The sequence below is a fragment of the Pseudophryne corroboree genome, chromosome 6 (genome assembly GCF_028390025.1).
Source record: "Pseudophryne corroboree isolate aPseCor3 chromosome 6, aPseCor3.hap2, whole genome shotgun sequence".
NCBI classification, from domain to species: Eukaryota; Metazoa; Chordata; class Amphibia; order Anura; family Myobatrachidae; genus Pseudophryne; species Pseudophryne corroboree.
Window position 1 is genome coordinate 502,047,359 of NC_086449.1, and position 19,131 is coordinate 502,066,489.

Consider the following 19,131-nt stretch of genomic DNA (forward strand, 5'->3'; position numbering starts at 1 on the left):
TATAACGATTAGTTTCCATGGGTAGATGTTAGAGAGAATACTATACTAACGTTTTCTATAGAGGATAAGATACACACTTCTATGTAAAGGGATCTTATGAACTGATTTGCTGATTATCAATATAAGACACGGACTTCAGCTGTGATGTTAAATTAATAGGTTCATGGACGTAAAATCGCATAAGGTTAATATTAATCATGGATAACTTTTAACGAAAATGTGAATAATTTGAGTTTATATTCTGTGATACAATTGTGGAATGTTAATGTTTTAGAAAGTATATGTAATGTCTATTTGTGTTTTTAAGCTTAATCATGCTATAATTGATTTATTGAGAACAACACCCAGAATGGGTATATAAAGAGTCCAAGTTGTTAACTAACCACACCCCCTGACGAAGTACCTGACGTACGAAACGCGTTGGGCGTGGCTAAGTGACGTAGACGCCGTGACGTCATCCCCCGGATTCAGAGCCGGAGGCCAGACGAGCAGTGGTTCGGGAGATATACCGGCTAAGTTGCGGTGGAAACACCATGCTGATGAATTTTAACCTTAATGTATGTAATCAAATGCTACAAAGTAAAAAGTTGTTACTTCTTATATAATTAAGAGTGCGCTCTCCATTTTTTGACAGTCTCTACCTTTACTCCAGTGGCTTGGAGGGGATTTGAAGCTGCACTCATTGTGATATTATAAACTCTGATTCACAACAGTTCCTGTTGCGCAATACCTGAACACTTTGAAAGATATATATATATATATGTATATATATATATAATATCCAAAATAGGACCCCGGCACTCAGGTCTTACGTGTCACCTTGCTCGGGTGCCTTCCCATCAGTCCAAATCCTGCTGCATATAATCCATATATTGGGCGGCACTCAGAGACTTTCACACGCTGGTTTAAACAGTGAACAAGCCCCGCAGGGCTGCTTTAATGTGACGTTTCGGGATACAAAGATCCCCTTCCTCAGACAATCAAACAAAACCACAACAGTGCATTAAATAGAAAACAGTGCATAGTATCTTACCCTCCTTCTCCAGTGTGTCCCAGGCACACGTGGACGCCGTTCAGTAGTGGCGCTTCCGGCCGCGGGTCCCCCGGCGCACCGGAAGTGACGTCACCCGTCCGGCCCCAGTCACCATGGTAACACACTGTTAAACAAAACAGTGTAACATCAGCGCAGCGTACAACACAGTGAATGACAAGTGCAGTACAGTAAATAAAACATTTCAAATAACCACCAGTGCTGCATCATCTCCATGTGCAGACTAGTGCATAATTCCTACATTAGAGAGTACATTTAACAAGTGTATCACATCGGTGTATCACAAATTTGTTTAAAATATCACATTAATAATAAAACCGAACCTAATTGGAAACACACTAAATGTACAGTGCTCATCAAGTGTTAAAAAGTATAATTAAAAGTGCAAATATTATATTTTACTTCTATACTGAGGAACATTAGGTTCCGGTGCGCGGGGGGACCTGCTGCCGGAAGCGCCACTACTGAACGGCGTCCACGTGTGCCTGGGACACACTGGGAGAAGGAGGGTAAGATACTATGCACTGTTTTCTATTTAATGCACTGTTGTGGTTTTGTTTGATTGTCTGAGGAAGGGGATCTTTGTACCCCGAAACGTCACATTAAAGCAGCCCTGCGGGGCTTGTTCACTGTTTAAACCAGCGTGTGAAAGTCTCTGAGTACCGCCCAATATATGGATTATATATATATATATATATATATATATATATAATTACATACATACACGCACGCACATGCACACACACACACTTCTTTTACCATGAACCTTAGTGTTTCTAAGTGTATTAATGTGTTTACAAATCTTGTGGTGTTTTATTAATTTTAGTGTGATGTTTGTACATCCTAAGAGACTTCTTTTAGGAAGCTGTATTTACAGTACCCTTTTATGCAGCTACTTTATCACTGCTTTTAGTTTACTTTCTTGCAGCTTCAATGGAGAAAAAAAACAGTTGGTGACTTTGGGCATATTGTCTTTGCCGTGTGGGGAGAAACTAATGTTGTTTTCTGGAGGTTCAAAGTCTTCTGGAAACAAACAAGCAAGATATAAGTTGTGTGGGTACTGCAGAAATAATTATGTATATTGATGTGGCAATGAGCCTAAAGTGTTTCAAAATAGTCTCAGCAGCAAAGGGGTTGAAATTATTTGGATCAACAGAATCATCTGAGTATCTGAATAGAAAGACTTCCAAACAAAAGAAACAGTCTTTTGTTACAAATATTTATCTTTTAACCATTTTGTCTCTTACCCTAGATACAGCTTTTGCAAAAAATAAAGATGATGAGAAATGGTATTATTTTGATGATAGCAGTGTTTCAACTGCATCAGAAGATCAGATAGTGGTGAGTTTTCCATTTGCATTGTTAACTGGTATTTGATTTCCCATACAATGCCTGTTTGCATAGGGTTCTTTTACTAGTAGCACTCATTGTGGTCCTCTTTTCGTGTGGCTCCTACCCTTATATAGCACCTATATTTTCTTAATTTTATTGTAAAAAATGTAATTTCATGAGATACAAGCTTCAACTGAATCATGGTTGGTCTTTATATACAATATTACATTTGAACTAACACTACATTATATATTTCTCACAATTTTTGCATGTCTAGTTTTCATTTGCAAATCATGTTTGTAATAAAGAACTACATATAGACCTTTATTTTTTCATATTACCTGCAGTCCATCTGTTGTTCTATGAATTGGCAGCTAAATTTTGTAGCTTTTTTTTCTTCCTACAGTCCAAAGCAGCCTATGTTCTGTTCTATCAGCGTCAGGATACGATAAGCGGAACTGGCTTCTTCCCTCTGGACCGAGAATCCAAACAAGGTGCTTCAGCTGCCACGGGTGCCCCACTGGAAAGTGATGAGGAAACAAATGAAAATGAAAACGACATTGAGAATGAAAATTGTATGCATACCAACTAAAAAAAAAAAAGAGGCCTGTGATCATATACATAGGGAAGGAAAACACACTTCATAAATGTTCGCCAAATATATATTTTATTTTATTTTCTTTGCCCAAAAAAGAAAAATATCAGCTGGCAGAATGTAAACTGTTTTTGTCTTTTTTTTTGTTGTTGCAATTTTCCTTCAAAGGACGATGCAATAGAAGCTGTGATTGAACAATCGCTACTTTATTACATAGTTACATAGACCTATATTTAAGAATGAACAAAAATTGTCTTCTTAATTTTTGCTGCTCTCATAAATAGTTGAGGTTAATGTATGCTATTAAATTATATATTGTAAATCCTCAGTCGCTCAGGGTCCTGTATTTTATTTCTTCAATGCGTAAAAGGCTCATAAGTGCAGGACAAAGTTTTAATTCTTAGTGATCTGCTGAGCTCATGAGGATAGAAAGAGTAATAGATACTATGTTATCAGTTGCTCAGTTAATATTTTTTTTTTTTGTTTTATTTACAAGGCAGAAATAGAGCCAGTTTTGCTTGTTTTGGGTTTGTTTTTTGTTTTTGTTTCTCCAGGCCTGAGAAATAGATCTAGCAGATCAATATTTAATTCACTCTGGAATCTGTGCAAACCACTTAACATCTACTAATGATATTGCTGGAATATCAAAGGTGTTTTAGCCTTTTGAAATATAGTTTTACTTAAAAATGTGTACTGGATTTGGATTTCATAATGCTGTGTCAAAATGAGTTTTGATTGAATGTAAGTTTCTCTTGTCACTTGTTAAATCGCTGTTATAATTGCTTAAAATTGATGCATTTTTATCTACTTCTGTAAGTCAGATGTTAAACTTTTTGTGTTTGTAAAGTTCTCCCCATCATAACATTTTAGTTGGGGAGCTTGGAGCTCTCTAGTGATAGTGTAAATTTAAAAATTTATATAATGGCACCCAGTGCCTGTGACAATGACTGTGGATTTATCTTAAATGAGATATTATTTTCATTTTATTTGCATTTTAAGATGTACAACTTTATCCAAGATAGGTTGGTGGAATTTATATTCTCCCCTTTAAAAGTCACCATGGCCTTACAACTGATCTCAAAGGATAAATTGTTACAGGAATAGGAAATTTGCATGTTCAATTATCAGAACTGTGTATATTGCATTCAAGCCTTGGGTATCATGTTGGCTAACTGCATTCAAGGGTCCAGGTTGCCAAAAAATATAAAACATAGAACATTTTGTAAAACAGGTTGTTTATTTGCTGCTTTACCTGTGATCTTGTTTGAAGAATGTATTGTTGTTTTGTATACTGCCTATGACAGGCCTCTGTAAATGTTGGGACATGCTTTACATATCTACTACCTGAGGAATTTCTTTGCTGTTGCAGCAGGAGAGAACTAAGAAAATTAGAAAAAAAAGGTAGAACGTTCTCCACTTAAACCAATGTAATTAAAATGCAATAGGTTTTAAATTGTGTATTGTAAATAAAAGTTCACTCTGTGAGTGCACATTTTGGTAAATTATTTTATTTATACATTAGCATTAAGAACACACATAAATACATTTGACCAGGAGACATAAGGGTATGGCTTTGCTTTCTAGCTAAATATTAAAGCTAATGTGATATCCTGGTATTTTAAAGCTGCTTTGTTTTCATTTTTTTATGTCAAATGTTAACCTCCTGCATGACGGAGGTGACAGGTTTGTCTGCACTTTAAGTTCACGGGTTTACATTTAAAATGTGCATGATTAATTTATTTATATGAATTTCAATAAAGTTGTTGAAGGCCTTATGTAGTCTGTTTTCTTTCTTATATTTTGAGTCTCATCTGAAAATCTAATACGTAACAGTATGTGTGTGTGTCTACTGCTATTATAAGTTATGTTGTAGTCTCAAAACAACTGTTTGAATTACATTTCGCTCAACTACTTTTGCTTTAAAAAATTATTAAAAGTGATATTGAAAAACAAGTGTTACAGAGCTAAACCAGCCAGGCCATTGATCAAGGTGTGCAAAAAGTTATATTCTCTTGTGGTGCTCAAGCGATAAATGTTTGTATGTGTATATAATATATATTCTACAGAGCTATTTTATTTGGGGATGTTATGTAACATGTCTATCTGCTTTTTCTTCAAATACAGCAAGCACTTTAATATAATGAAATCAACTGTAGATCCAGAATTCTTTTGTTTAAAAAAGTTTGTCCCCTGGTTGCCAGTGGGGGAAGTGTTGCTACCAGCTCCAGACACTGACAGCTGTGTTCCCTCACCTCCCCATCTGTGTCTCCTCTCTACCCTCGCCTTTACCCCTCTCCCCCTTTTTTTGGTTTCTTACGTATTTCCCCCCTCCCCCCCACCCCTTCATTTGTTTGCTCTCTTCTCTATCTCACTCACATTCATCTCTGTATCCCTCGGATCTGTGTCCATGGGAGAGCAGGTATTGGCTCCAGGTGTGGAATAGTCCTGTGCAACAGTCTTGGGATAAGCTAGGTCTCTCAGGCAGCCAGTGAGTTTGAGGGGGGAAGATGAACAGCTTCTTACTTGGAAAGCTGCTAGTCTGACACAGTGGGTGCCTGATCGTACAGTCTATTATATAATAAGTGAGTGATGTTGCAACGTTTTGCTGGATTAACTTGCAAAAAGCAATAATAAAACAGGATTTTAATACCTATCGGTAAATCCTTTTCTCTAACGTCCTAAGTGGATGCAGGGGACTCCGTAAGGACCACGGGGATTAGCGGCTCCGCAGGAGACTGGGCACAACTATAAAGAAAGCTTTTAGACTACTGGTGTGCACTGGCTCCTCCCACTAAGACCCTCCTCCAGATCTCAGTTAGATTCTTGTGCCCGGCCGAGCTGGATGCACACTAGGGGCTCTCCTGAGCACCTAGAAAGAAAGTATATTTAGGTTTTTTATTTTCAGTGAGATCTGCTGCCAACAGACTCACTGCAGCGAGGGACTAAGGGGAGAAGAAGCGAACCTACCTAACAGGTGGTAGTTTGGGCTTCTTAGGCTACTGGACACCATTAGCTCCAGAGGGATCGACCGCAGGACCCGACCTTGGTGTTCGTTCCCGGAGCCGCGCCGCCGTCCCCCTTACAGAGCCAGAAGCACGAAGAAGGTCCGGAAAATCGTCGGCAGAAGACTTCAGTCTTCACCAAGGTAGCGCACAGCACTGCAGCTGTGCGCCATTGCTCCTCATGTACACCTCATACTCCGGTCACTGATGGGTGCAGGGCGCTGGGGGGGGGCGCCCTGAGGGCAATATAATAACACCTTGGCTGGCAAAATATACATCATATATAGTCCCAGAGGCTATATAGATGTAAAATTACCCCTGCCAGTATCACAGAAAAAGCGGGAGAAAGTCCGCCGAAAAGGGGGCGGGGCTTCTCCCTCAGCACACTGGCGCCATTTTTCCCTCACAGTTCCGCTGGAAGGAAGCTCCCTGGCTCTCCCCTGCAGTCTGAGAATACTACAGAAGGGTAAAAAAGAGAGGGGGGGCACTAAATTTAGGCGCAGTATAGATATATATATATGTAATATATATAAAAAAGCAGCTATAGGGAAAACACTCATTGATAGTGGGATCCCAGTGTTATATAGCGCTCTGGTGTGTGCTGGCATACTCTCTCTCTGTCTCCCCAAAGGGCTTTGTGGGGTCCTGTCCTCTGTCAGAGCATTCCCTGTGTGTTTGCGGTGTGTCGGTACGGCTGTGTCGACATGTTTGATGAGGAGGCTTATGTGGAGGCGGAGCAGATGCCTGTAAATGTGATGTCACCCCCTGCGGGGTCGACACCTGAGTGGATGGTGTTGTGGAAGGAATTACGTGATAGTGTCGACTCCTTACATAAAAGGTTTGACGACATACCTGATGTGGGACAGCCGGCTTCTCAGCCTGTGCCTGCCCAGGCATCTCAAAAACCATCAGGGGCTCTAAAACGCCCGCTACCTCAGATGGTTGACACAGATGTCGACACGGATACTCACTCCAGTGTCGACGACGAAGAGACTAATGTAACTTCCAGTAGGGCCACACGTTACATGATTGAGGCAATGAAAAATGTGTTGCACATTTCTGATGTTAACCCCGGTACCACAAAAAAGGGTATAATGTTTGGAGAGAAAAAACTACCAGTAGCTTTTCCTCCATCTGAAGAGTTAAATGAAGTGTGTGAAGAAGCGTGGGCTTCCCCTGATAAAAAGATGGTAATTTCTAAGAGGTTACTAATGGCGTACCCTTTCCCGCCAGAGGATAGGTCACGCTGGGAAACATCCCCTAGGGTGGATAAAGCGCTCGCACGCTTGTCAAAGAAGGTGGCACTACCGTCTCCGGATACGGCCGCCCTGAAGGAATCTGCTGATAGAAAGCAGGAGGCTATCCTGAAATCTATATATACACACACAGGTGTGATACTGAGACCGGCTATAGCTTCAGCCTGGATGTGCAGCGCTGCTGCTGCGTGGTCAGATTCCCTGTCAGAAAATATAGATACCCTAGACAGGGACACTATTTTGCTGAACGTAGAGCATATAAAAGACGCACTTTTATACATGAGGGATGCACAGAGGGATATTTGCCGGCTGGCATCCAAAATTAGTGCAATTTCCATTTCTGCCAGGAGAGGGTCATGGACTTCGGCAGTGGACAGGTGATGCAGATTCCAAACGACACATGGAAGTTCTGCCTTATAAGGGTGAGGAATTGTTCGGGGATGGTCTCTCGGACCTCGTTTCCACAGCAACAGCTGGGAAGTCTACATTTTTGCCCCATGTTCCCTCACAACCAAAGAAAGCACCGTATTATCAGGTACAGTCCTTTCGGCCCAATAGGGGCAAGCGGGTTAAAGGCGCGTCCTTTCTGCCCAGAGGCAGAGGTAGAGGGAAAAAGCTGCAGCATACAGCCAGTTCCCAGGAGCAAAAGTCCTCCCCCGCTTCCACTAAGTCCACAGCATGACGCTGGGGCTCCACAGGCAGAGCCAGGTACGGTGGGGGCCCGTCTCAAGCATTTCAGCAATCAGTGGGCTCGCTCACGGGTGGATCCCTGGATCCTTCAAATAGTATCTCAGGGGTACAAACTGGAATTCGAGACGTCTCCCCCCCCCCCCCCGCCGTTTCCTCAAATCTGCCTTGCCAACCACTCCCTCAGGCAGGGAGGCAGTGTTACAGGCAATTCAAAAGCTGTATTCACAACAAGTGATAGTAAAGGTGCCCCTACTTCAACAAGGAAGGGGTTACTATTCCACAATGTTTGTGGTACCGAAACCGGACGGTTCGGTGAGACCCATTTTAAATTTGAAATCCTTGAACACATATATCAAAAAATGCAAGTTCAAGATGGAATCGCTCAGGGCGGTTATTGCAAGCCTGGACGAGGGAGATTACATGGTATCGCTGGACATCAAGGATGCTTACCTACATGTCCCCATTTACCATCCTCACCAGGAGTACCTCAGGTTTGTGGTACAAGATTGTCATTACCAATTCCAGACGTTGCCGTTCGGTCTCTCCACGGCTCCGAGGGTCTTTACCAAGGTAATGGCGAAAATGATGATACTCCTTCGAAGGAAGGGAGTTTTAATTATCCCGTACTTGGACGATCTCCTGATAAAGGCGAGGTCCAGAGAGCAGTTGTTGGTAGGGGTAGCACTATCTCGGGAAGTGCTACAACAGCACGGCTGGATTCTAAACATTCCAAAGTCACAGCTGGTCCCTACGACACGCCTGCTGTTCCTAGGGATGGTTCTGGACACAGAACAGAGAAAAGTGTTTCTCCCGGAGGAGAAGGCCAAGGAGCTGTCATCTCTAGTCAGAGGCCTCCTAAAACCAAAACAGGTGTCTGTGCATCACTGCACGCGGATCCTGGGAAAAATGGTAGCTTCCTACGAAGCGATTCCATTCGGCAGGTTTCATGCAAGAACCTTTCAGTGGGACCTGTTGGACAAGTGGTCCGGATCGCATCTTCAGATGCATCGTCTGATAACCCTGTCTCCAAGGACAAGGGTGTCTCTGCTGTGGTGGCTGCAGAGTGCTCATCTTCAAGAGGGCCGCAGATTCGGCATACAGGACTGGGTCCTGGTGACCACGGATGCCAGCCTTCGAGGCTGGGGAGCAGTCACACAGGGAAGAAACTTCCAAGGACTATGGTCAAGTCAGGAGACTTCCCTGCACATAAATATTCTGGAACTAAGGGCCATTTACAATGCCCTAAGTCAGGCAAAACCCCTGCTTCAAAACCAGCCGGTACTGATCCAGTCAGACAACATCACGGCAGTCGCCCATGTAAATCGACAGGGCGGCACGAGAAGCAGGACGGCGATGGCAGAAGCCACAAGGATTCTCCGATGGGCGGAAAATCACGTGTTAGCACTGTCAGCAGTCTTCATTCCGGGAGTGGACAACTGGGAAGCAGACTTCCTCAGCAGGCACGACCTCCACCCGGGAGAGTGGGGACTTCATCCAGAAGTCTTTCAAATGATTGTAAACCGTTGGGAAAAACCACAGGTGGACATGATGGCGTCCCGCCTAAACAAAAAGCTAGAAAAATATTGCGCCAGGTCAAGAGACCCGCAGGCGATAGCTGTGGACGCTCTGGTAACACCGTGGGTGTACCGATCGGTTTGTGTTCCCTCCTCTTCCTCTCATACCAAAGGTACTGAGGATAATAAGGAGAAGAGGAGTAAGAACTATACTCATTGTTCCGGATTGGCCAAGAAGAGCGTGGTATCCGGAACTTCAAGAAATTATGTCAGAGGACCCATGGCCTCTACCGCTCAGACAGGACCTGCTGCAGCAGGGGCCCTCTGTCTGTTCCAAGACTTACCGCTGCTGCGTTCGACGGCATGGCGGTTGAACACCGGATCCTGAAGGAAAAGGGCATTCCGGAGGAAGTCATTCCTACGCTGATAAAAGCTAGGAAAGAAGTAACCGCGAACCATTATCACCGCATATGGCGAAAATATGTTGCGTGGTGTGAGGCCAGGAAGGCCCCAACGGAAGAATTTCAGCTGGGCCGGTTCCTGCACTTCCTACAGTCAGTCCTATGGGCCTTAAATTGGGTTCCATTAAGGTCCAGATTTCGGCTCTATCGATTTTCTTCCAGAGAAAATTGGCTTCACTACCTGAAGTTCAGACTTTTGTTAAGGGAGTGCTGCATATTCAGCCCCCTTTTGTGCCTCCAGTGGCACCTTGGGATCTCAACGTGGTGTTGGATTTCCTAAAGTCACATTGGTTTGAGCCACTGAAAAGCGTGGGTTTAAAATATCTCACGTGGAAAGTGGTCATGTTGTTGGCCTTGGCTTCGGCCAGGCGTGTTTCAGAATTGGCGGCTTTGTCATGTAAAAGCCCTTATCTGATTTTCCATATGGATAGGGCAGAATTGAGGACTCGTCCCCAGTTTCTCCCCAAAGTGGTATCAGCTTTTCATCTGAACCAACCTATCGTGATGCCTGCGGCTACGAATGACTTGGAGGCTTCCAAGTTGTTGGATGTAGTCAGGGCCCTAAAAATTTATGTCTCCAGGACAGCTGGAGTCAGGAAGACTGACTCGCTTTTTATCCTGTATGCGCCCAACAAGTTGGGTGCACCTGCTTCTAAGCAGACTATTGCTCGCTGGATCTGTAGTACGATTCAGCTTGCACATTCTGCGGCTGGACTGCCGCATCCTAAATCAGTAAAAGCCCATTCCACGAGGAAAGTGGGCTCTTCTTGGGCGGCTGCCCGAGTGGTCTCGGCTCTTCAACTTTGCCGAGCTGCTACTTGGTCAGGGGCAAACACGTTTGCTAAATTCTACATATTTGATACCCTGGCTGAGGAGGACCTTGAGTTCTCTCATTCGGTGCTGCAGAGTCATCCGCACTCTCCCGCCCGTTTGGGAGCTTTGGTATAATCCCCATGGTCCTCACGGAGTCCCCAGCATCCACTTAGGACGTTAGAGAAAATAAGAATTTACTCACCGGTAATTCTATTTCTCATAGTCCGTAGTGGATGCTGGGCGCCCATCCCAAGTGCGGATTGTCTGCAATACTTGTATATAGTTATTGCTTAACTAAAGGGTTATTGTTGAGCTATCTGTTGAGAGGCTCAGTTGTTATCATGCTGTTAACTGGGTATTGTATCACGAGTTATACGGTGTGATTGGTGTGGCTGGTATGAGTCTTACCCGGGATTCAAAATCCTTCCTAATTGTGTCAGCTCTTCCGGGCACAGTATCCTAACTGAGGTCTGGAGGAGGGTCATAGTGGGAGGAGCCAGTGCACACCAGTAGTCTAAAAGCTTTCTTTATAGTTGTGCCCAGTCTCCTGCGGAGCCGCTAATCCCCGTGGTCCTTACGGAGTCCCCAGCATCCACTACGGACTATGAGAAATAGAATTACCGGTGAGTAAATTCTTATTTTCTCCTAGTCCGTAGAGGTTGCTGGGGTCCATTTCATGACCGTGGGGTATAGACTGTTCCGCATTTCAAGGGTGTGAACTGGCTCCTCCCTCTATGCCCCTCCTCCAGACCTCAGTTATAGGAACTGTGCCCAGGGAGATGGACATTTCGAGGAAAGGATTTACTTTTATAATAATGGTGAGATTCATACCAGCTCACACCTCAACCATGCCGCACAACATGGCATTCAACATAACACACACCAACAGGCATGAACCATTTACAGCAACATGCTGAAAACAAATGTAACACACTTGTGTAACTAACCGAACAAAACTGCAGGTAAAGTACGCACTGGGTCGGGCGCCCAGCATCCTCTACGGACTAGGAGAAAAGGATTTACCGGTAGGTATTAAAATCCTGTTTTCTCATATGTCCTAGAGGATGCTGGGGTCCATTTCGTGACCATGGGGTTTATACCAAAGCTCCATTATGGGCAGGAGAGTGCGGATGACCCTGCAGCACCGATTGACCAAACTTGAGGTCCTAATCGGCCAAAGTGTCAAACTTATAAAATTTTGCTAAAGTGTTTGACCCTGACCAAGTAGCTGCTCGGCAAAGTTGCAATGCCGAGACCCCCCGGTCAGCCGCCCAAGACGAGCCCACCTTCCTAGTAGAATGGGCCTTCACCGACGTAGGTACCGGCAATCCAGCCGTAGAATGAGCGTGCTGAATCGTACCTTTGATCCAGCGCGCAATAGTCTGCTTAGAAGCAGGACACCCAATCTTGCTGGGAGCATACAGGACAAACAGAGCCTCTGTTTTCCGTAACCAAGCTGTTCTTGCGACATAAATCTTCAAAGCTCTAACCACATCTAGAGACTGTGACTCAGTGAAAGGGTCAGTAGCTATTGGCACCACAATAGGTTGGTTTATGTGGAAGGACGAAACCACCTTTGGAAGAAATTGTTGACTAGTTCTTAACTCTGCCCTATCTTCATGGAAGATCAGGTAAGGGCTCTTGTGAGACAAGGCCCCCAACTCAGACACCCGCCTTGCGGATGCCAAGGCCAAAAGCATCACCACTTTCCAAGTGAGAAGACTTCAATTCTATCTCCTGCAGAGGTTCAAACCAATCTGATTGAAGGATCTGCAACACCACATTAAGGTCCCATGGTGCCACTGGAGGCACAAATGGAGGCTGGATGTGCAGAACCCCTTTCACGAATGTCTGAACTTCTGGAAAGGAGGCCAATTGTTTTTGAAAGAAAACTGATAAGGCCGAAATCTGGACCTTGATGTTGACCCCAATCTAAGGCCTGCATCCACACCAGCCTGCAGAAAATGGAGAAAACGTCCCAACTCAAACTCTTCCGTAGGAGCCTTCTTGGATTCACACCAAGACACACATTTTCTCCAAATACGGTGGTAATGTTTATACGTTACTCCTTTCCTGGCCTGAATAACAGTGGGGATGACTTCCTTGGGAATACCCTTTCGGGCTAGGATCCAGCGCTCAACTGCCATGCTGTCAAACGTAGCCGCGGCAAGTCTTGATACACACACGGCCCCTGCTGTAGTAGGTCCTCTCGAGGAGGAAAAGGCCGAGGATCTTCTATGAGCAACTCCTGAAGATCTGGATACCAAGCCCTCCTTGGCCAGTCTGGGGCAATGAAGATTGCTTGAACTCTTGTTGTTCTTATGATTTTGAGAACTTTTGGAATCAGTGGAAGTGGAGGGAAAACATATACCGACCAAAACACCCACAGGGTCACCAGTGCATTCACTGCTATTGCTTGAGGGTCTCTCGACCTGGAACAATATCTCTGAAGCTTCTTGATTAATCGAGATGCCATCATGTCTACTTGAGGAACTCCCCAAAGACTTGTCACCTCTGCAAAGACTTCTTGGTGGAGGCCCCACTCTTCTATATGGAGATCGTGTCTGCTGAGGAAGTCTGCTTCCCAGTTGTCCACTCCCGGAATGAAAATTGCTGACAGAGCTCTTATATGTCTTTCTGCCCAGAGGAGAATCCTTGTCACCTCTGCCATTGCCGTCCTGCTTTTCGTTCCGCCTTGCCTGTGTATGTACGCGACTGCTGTTACATTGTCCGACTGGATCTGCACGGGATGATCTTGAAGAAGATGTACCGCTTGTAGAAGGCCGTTGTAAATGGCTCTCAATTCCAGAACGTTTGTGAAGGCAGGCTTCCTGACTTGACCATTTTCCTTGAAAGCTTTCCCCCTGTGTGACAGCTCCCCAGCCTCGGAGACTTGCATCCGTGGTTATTAGGACCCAGTCGTGAATCCCAAACCTGCGTTCCCCTAGTAGGTGAGTACTGTGTAGACACCACAGGAGCGAAATCCTGGCTTTGGGGGACAGGATTATTCCGATGCATGTGTAGGTGGGATCCGGAACACTTGTCCAACAGGTCTCACTGGAATACTCTGGCATGAAATTGGCGAAACTGTATGGCCTCGTAGGCCGCTACCATTTTTCCCAACAACCAAATGCATTGATGGATCAACATGCTTGTTGGTTTCAATATTTGTTTGACCATTTTCTGGATTTCCAGAGCCTTTTCCACTGGAAGAATTACTCTCCGTACTTCTTTGTATAGAATCATCCCTAAAAAGGACAATCTTGTCGTCGATTCCAACTGCGACTTTGGAAAATTCATGATCCAACCGTGTTGTTGGAGTATTGACAGGGAGAGTGCGATGTTCTGCATCAACTGTTCCCTGGATCTCTCTTTTATCAGGAGATCGTCCAGATAAGGATTATATTGACTCCTTTTTGACCAAGGAGGACCATCATCTTCTCCATCACCTTGGTGAATACCCTCGGTGCCATGGAGAGTCCGAACGGCAACGTCTGGTACTGGTAACGGCAATCCTGTACTGCGAATCTCAGATAAGCTTGGTGAGGAGGATAAATGGGAACATGCAAGTAAGCATCCTTTATGTCTACTGACACCATGAAGCCCCCCTCCTCCAGACTGGAAATCACTACCCTCAGGGATTCCATCTTGATCTTGAACCTTTTCAGGTAGAGATTCAGATTATTCAGGTTTAAAATCGGTCTGACCGAGCCGTCCAGCTTAGGAACTACGAAGAGGCTTGAATAAAACCCTTCTCCTTGCTGTGACATGGGTACCAGGACAATGACCTGATCCTGACATTTTTGAATTGCCGTGGTTACTGCCTCTCTTTCTGGAAGAGAAGCTGGCATGGTCGATTTGAAAAATCGGCATGGGGGACGTTTTGAAACTCTAGTTTGTACCCATAGGACACTATGGGTCCAGGCCAGATTGAATCCAGATTTGACTGAAAAGTTTCAGACGTGCTCCCACCTGAGCAAACTCCTGCAAGGGAGCCCCAGCGTCATGCTGCAGATTTGGCAGAAGCAGGGGTGGACTTCTTTCCTTTCCCCATTCCCCTACCTGCAAAAAAGGGGGAACCTTTGGCCTTTTTGTATTTGTTGGCCGAAAGGACTGCATGTGAGAGTGATGTGTCTTTTTCGCCGGAGTAGAAGCATAAGGCAAGAATGTCGACTTACCTGCGGTAGCCGCCAAGACTAACGCATCCAGCCCATCACCAAACAAGGCCTCACCTTTATACGGGAGAGCCTCCATATTTCTTTTGGAATCTGCATCAGCATTCCACTGGCGAATCCACAACACCCTCCGAGCCGATACTGCCATGGTAGCGGTTCTTGATCCCAAGAGACCAATATATTTCATGGTTTCTAGTACGTACGCAGCAGCGTCTTTGATATGACCTAACGTTAGGAGTATCTCGTCTCCATCTATTGTGTCAATGTCTAATGACAAGTTTTCTGACCACTTCTCAATAGCACTACTCACCCAAGCACAGACAATGGTAGGCCTGAGTAGAGTCCCATTGGCCACATCAGTAGATCACCTCACTCACTTGTGCCTGTCGGCTCCTTAAGTGAAGCCATTGCAGCCGCAGGGAGAAACACCTTTTTTCTTTTATGACAGGGCCCTGTCTAAAATGCGGGGTGACTCCTACCTTTTGGAAAAAGGTAAGCTGCCTGAATTCCTTTTGGGAATCTGAAATTTCTTTTCATGTTAAATCAGACTCCCTCCAAGAGACTATTCCTGAGGTGGAGGGAAAATTACATTACTTCTTTACTAAACTAAACCCTCTCCTTGTGGTAAAAGAGGGGCTTCGTAACTTCTAACACCACCTTTATAGCTAAAACATGTTTTGAATGCTTTTTTGCTAATTTAGGACCTATTCCCCTGGAATCACCAGTGTCGACACAGGAAACAGAGTCCGTGTCGGTTTCAGTTTGTACTACTTGCAAATTTGTATGTGACCAGAGGGATCTTTGTGGATGAAAGGCAGAACTATTAAAAATCACATCTTCAACAGATTATATTCAGTTTTCTGTATGAGATTCAGTAGTGATTCACACTATCATGTAACCTTTCACCCAGTCAGGCTCTCTCTGTCATATTACACCTCTGTGTCTCTAACATGTCTTCCACAGAGGAAGAGATTCCCTGCCACAGACGTCACACACGTGCTCAACCACACCACAGACACTCCCGGACTTATAGGGGACAGACCCACAGTAAAATCTGTCAGAGGGACACAGATAGGATTTGCCAGTTCACAACCCAGCGCCAGTAACACAATTGTGTATATGACAATAAAAAGCAGAGGGATTACTCAACTAGCGCTCTTTGGTATTCTGTTCTTTGCTGAACTCCGACAATTATTTCCTCATTGCAGAGTTGTTACTTGCACCTTGAAAAAGACCCTAGCCAAGGGTAGAAATGCGTTGGTGGATATCTGGCACTTCTAGTTTACCCAAAACGGTGGCGATTACCTGGATAGCTGCTTGCCTGTGGGAATATCCCGGGAATCTATTCCCACGGACTTTCATGCTGTTATTGAACTGTTTTCAGTTCCAACATCTCCGGTAATTGCTCTCTAAATTGGATATCTGACTATTCTTAAAAGGGCTACTGCTTATTTTATTTTGAATGTTATTTTAACCTATGTGTGTTCTTATGTGTATTAAACTATACTTAACTATATGAATTTTTCTCACTTTGCATATTGATACAACTACTCTGCAATGAGGAAATAATTGTCGGAGTTCAGCAAAGAACAGAATACCAAAGAGTGCTAGTTGAGTAATCCCTCTGCTTTTTATTGTCATATACACTTTTGGGTGAAGGGTGAAGGAAACCTTCAAAGGGGTATTACTAATAAGCAGCTCATAGTGCGCACGGAAATCACCACTATTGTATTTTTGCCAGTAACACAATGTCTGTGAACACAAAATGCCCACTGACTTGCAGCGCTTTTATAATGCTAATCACACAATTACATAGCACCAAATTCACTGTGACCCCCCCCTGTTTTGCACCCTGATACTTGTTCAGTAGTGGAGGAGGACCAGCGTTGTCTCTGCAGCCTGAGAAGAGAGAGAAAATGGCGCTGAGCAGTGTGCTGGCTGACTGAGGAGGAAGCTCCACTCTTCAATGGCGTGTTTCTCCTCAGCTTTTATGAGGAAATTTTTTATACTGGCAGGGGTAAGACTGTGCCTCAGCAACTTATGCCCCTTATTTATGCCAGTTTCCATCGGTTTCATGCTGCCCAGGGCGCCCCGCGCCCTGCAGTGACTGTGTATGTGTGGGCAACATGGCGCGCTACGCTCCCGCCAGCCGTGCGGTACCTTTAGCCATCACTTTCTAGATTGAAGATATGTCTTCTAACAATCACCTGTCTTCTGACTTCTGGCTCTGTGAAGGGGGTGACGGCGTGCTGTGGGAGTGAGCATCTAGGCACGGCTAGCGTTCAGTTCCCTTCAGGAGCTAATGGTGTCCTGTCAGCCAGAAGCAGAGCCATGAAACTCTTTAGGAAGTTGGTTCCTACTTCTGCCCCCTTAGTCCCACGATGCAGGGAGACTGTTGACAGAAGTTCTCCCTGAAAATAAAAAAACCTAACATAAGTCTTTTCAGAGAAACTCAGTAGAGCTCCTCTGGAGTGCATCCAGTCTGCCTGGGCACATTTCTAAAACAGGTCTGGAGGAGGGGCATAGAGGGAGGAGCCGGTTCACACCCTTGATAAGTCTTAAAGTGCCCATGGCTCCTGCGGAACCGTCTATACCCCAAGGTCATGAAATAGACCCCAGCATCCTCTAGGACGTATGAGAAATATAAATTTACAATTAAAATAAGCTTCAATGGGGGAACAATAGTGTCTCCAATGTTGTTATTGGTTATTTCATATAACTTACAGGATGCATATGTTTTATTTTTGCTATTTCTAGATTATGAACCTAATGTGTTATATATTTTGTCCTACCTTTTAGTTCCCCAGACATCATTTATGGATGGCACCTGAAACTGTAAATGTGACATTTAGGGTGGAATTCAAATGTTTGAAAAGTCGGTTGGGTGTCTGTTTTTTCCTGTCTATTAGATAGGAAAAAACAGACTCCCAACTGACGTTTCAAACATTTGAATCTCCCCCTTGTACTGTATGAAAATGTGAGATTTTCATATAATAATTTTATTTGTTTTGTACAACCAGTATTCTCATACTAGCACTACTTCAGGTTCTATATTTACCTCATTTGATTGATTGATTGATTGATTGATTGATTGATTGATTAATCTGATGACATAACAGTTTTGCTTCTATGTAGTGACCATTACCTAAAGTAATACCAGGACTATTCTCACAGCTGTTATCCTTGAAAAGTCTTGGAAAAAGTCAAAATACAGTTGCAGCGAGTTGCTAGATGGTCCCACCTACTCTTATTTCTTTTACGTCCTAGTGGATACTGAGGATCCATCTAGTACCATGGGGTATAGATGGGTCCACTAGGAACCATGGGCACTTTAAGAATTTGATAGTGTGGGCTGGCTCCTCCCTCTATGCCCTCCTACCAGACTCCGTTTAGCCCGGAGGAGCCGGTAACGCTTATGGAAGCTCCTGAAGAGTTTTCTGCATTTATTTTCCTGTTTGTTTTTTTCAGGCAGGCACTGACTTGGGGGGGGGGGGGGGATGCAGGTTTCAGTCTAGCGCCCCCTAATCTGCAAACCCCCTCCACCACCACCTTCCGGAGGTATAATTATACATAGACAGATAAAAGGGATGACACTCAAGGACTTTTAAAATTAATAGATATATTGTAATATCAATAAATGTTAGGTGGCATGTTAGGAATAGAATAGGACACTGAGGCCAGTTTCACTTTTATGCTGAGTGATATAAATCTGGTGGGGATATTTAATTGTTTGTGTATACATACATATATACGCACCTACCTACAGTATATTTTTTGTCCCTGTGTTTTCTCTAATGTGCTGTGCAAACCACCCACACCCTCCCACCCTTTGTGGTCCCACAGAAACCCCCATGGGTTACTCACCTTATGTTATTTTCCCTCATCATTGGCAGGGTTCCTCTTACAGTCGGCAGCAGCATTACAATGATGCTGCTGGGTGCAGACGTAGTCCGGTTCAACTTGCTGCTGGAGATCCAGGGGCCTGGAGGAAGTGCATCAGAGCTATGAGGAGTTACAGTGGGGGCACCCCTCGGGAGCCATAGTTACATCTGCCTCGTATGTGCCATTGCATGACTTGATGATGCATGTGTCAGCACGGAGGAACCGCTGAGGCTTTGAGGCAGTACAGCCTGATAGCGGCAGCTGTACCCGGTTAGACCTGCAGCCCATTGCCAGTGCAGTGTAAAAGGAGGATGTCTCATACAGAGACATCCTTCAATGTATTGCTTGATGAATTCAGTG

At 44.5% G+C, this 19,131-nt stretch overlaps 1 protein-coding gene across 6 annotated transcripts in view; it reads left to right on the plus strand.

Annotated features, from left to right (window-relative positions):
* USP15 (ubiquitin specific peptidase 15) overlaps nt 1–4,753 on the plus strand; it is a 258,720-nt gene extending 253,967 nt beyond the window's left edge. For all 6 annotated transcript variants that reach the window (XM_063927377.1, XM_063927378.1, XM_063927379.1 and 3 more), the window contains 2 exons: nt 2,304–2,392; nt 2,790–4,753. In XM_063927377.1, coding sequence (XP_063783447.1) covers nt 2,304–2,392; nt 2,790–2,975 — 275 coding nt within the window. In that variant the 3' untranslated portion in view covers nt 2,976–4,753. The remainder of the gene's footprint in view (nt 1–2,303; nt 2,393–2,789) is intronic.
* Nucleotides 4,754–19,131: the final 14,378 nt, after the last annotated feature.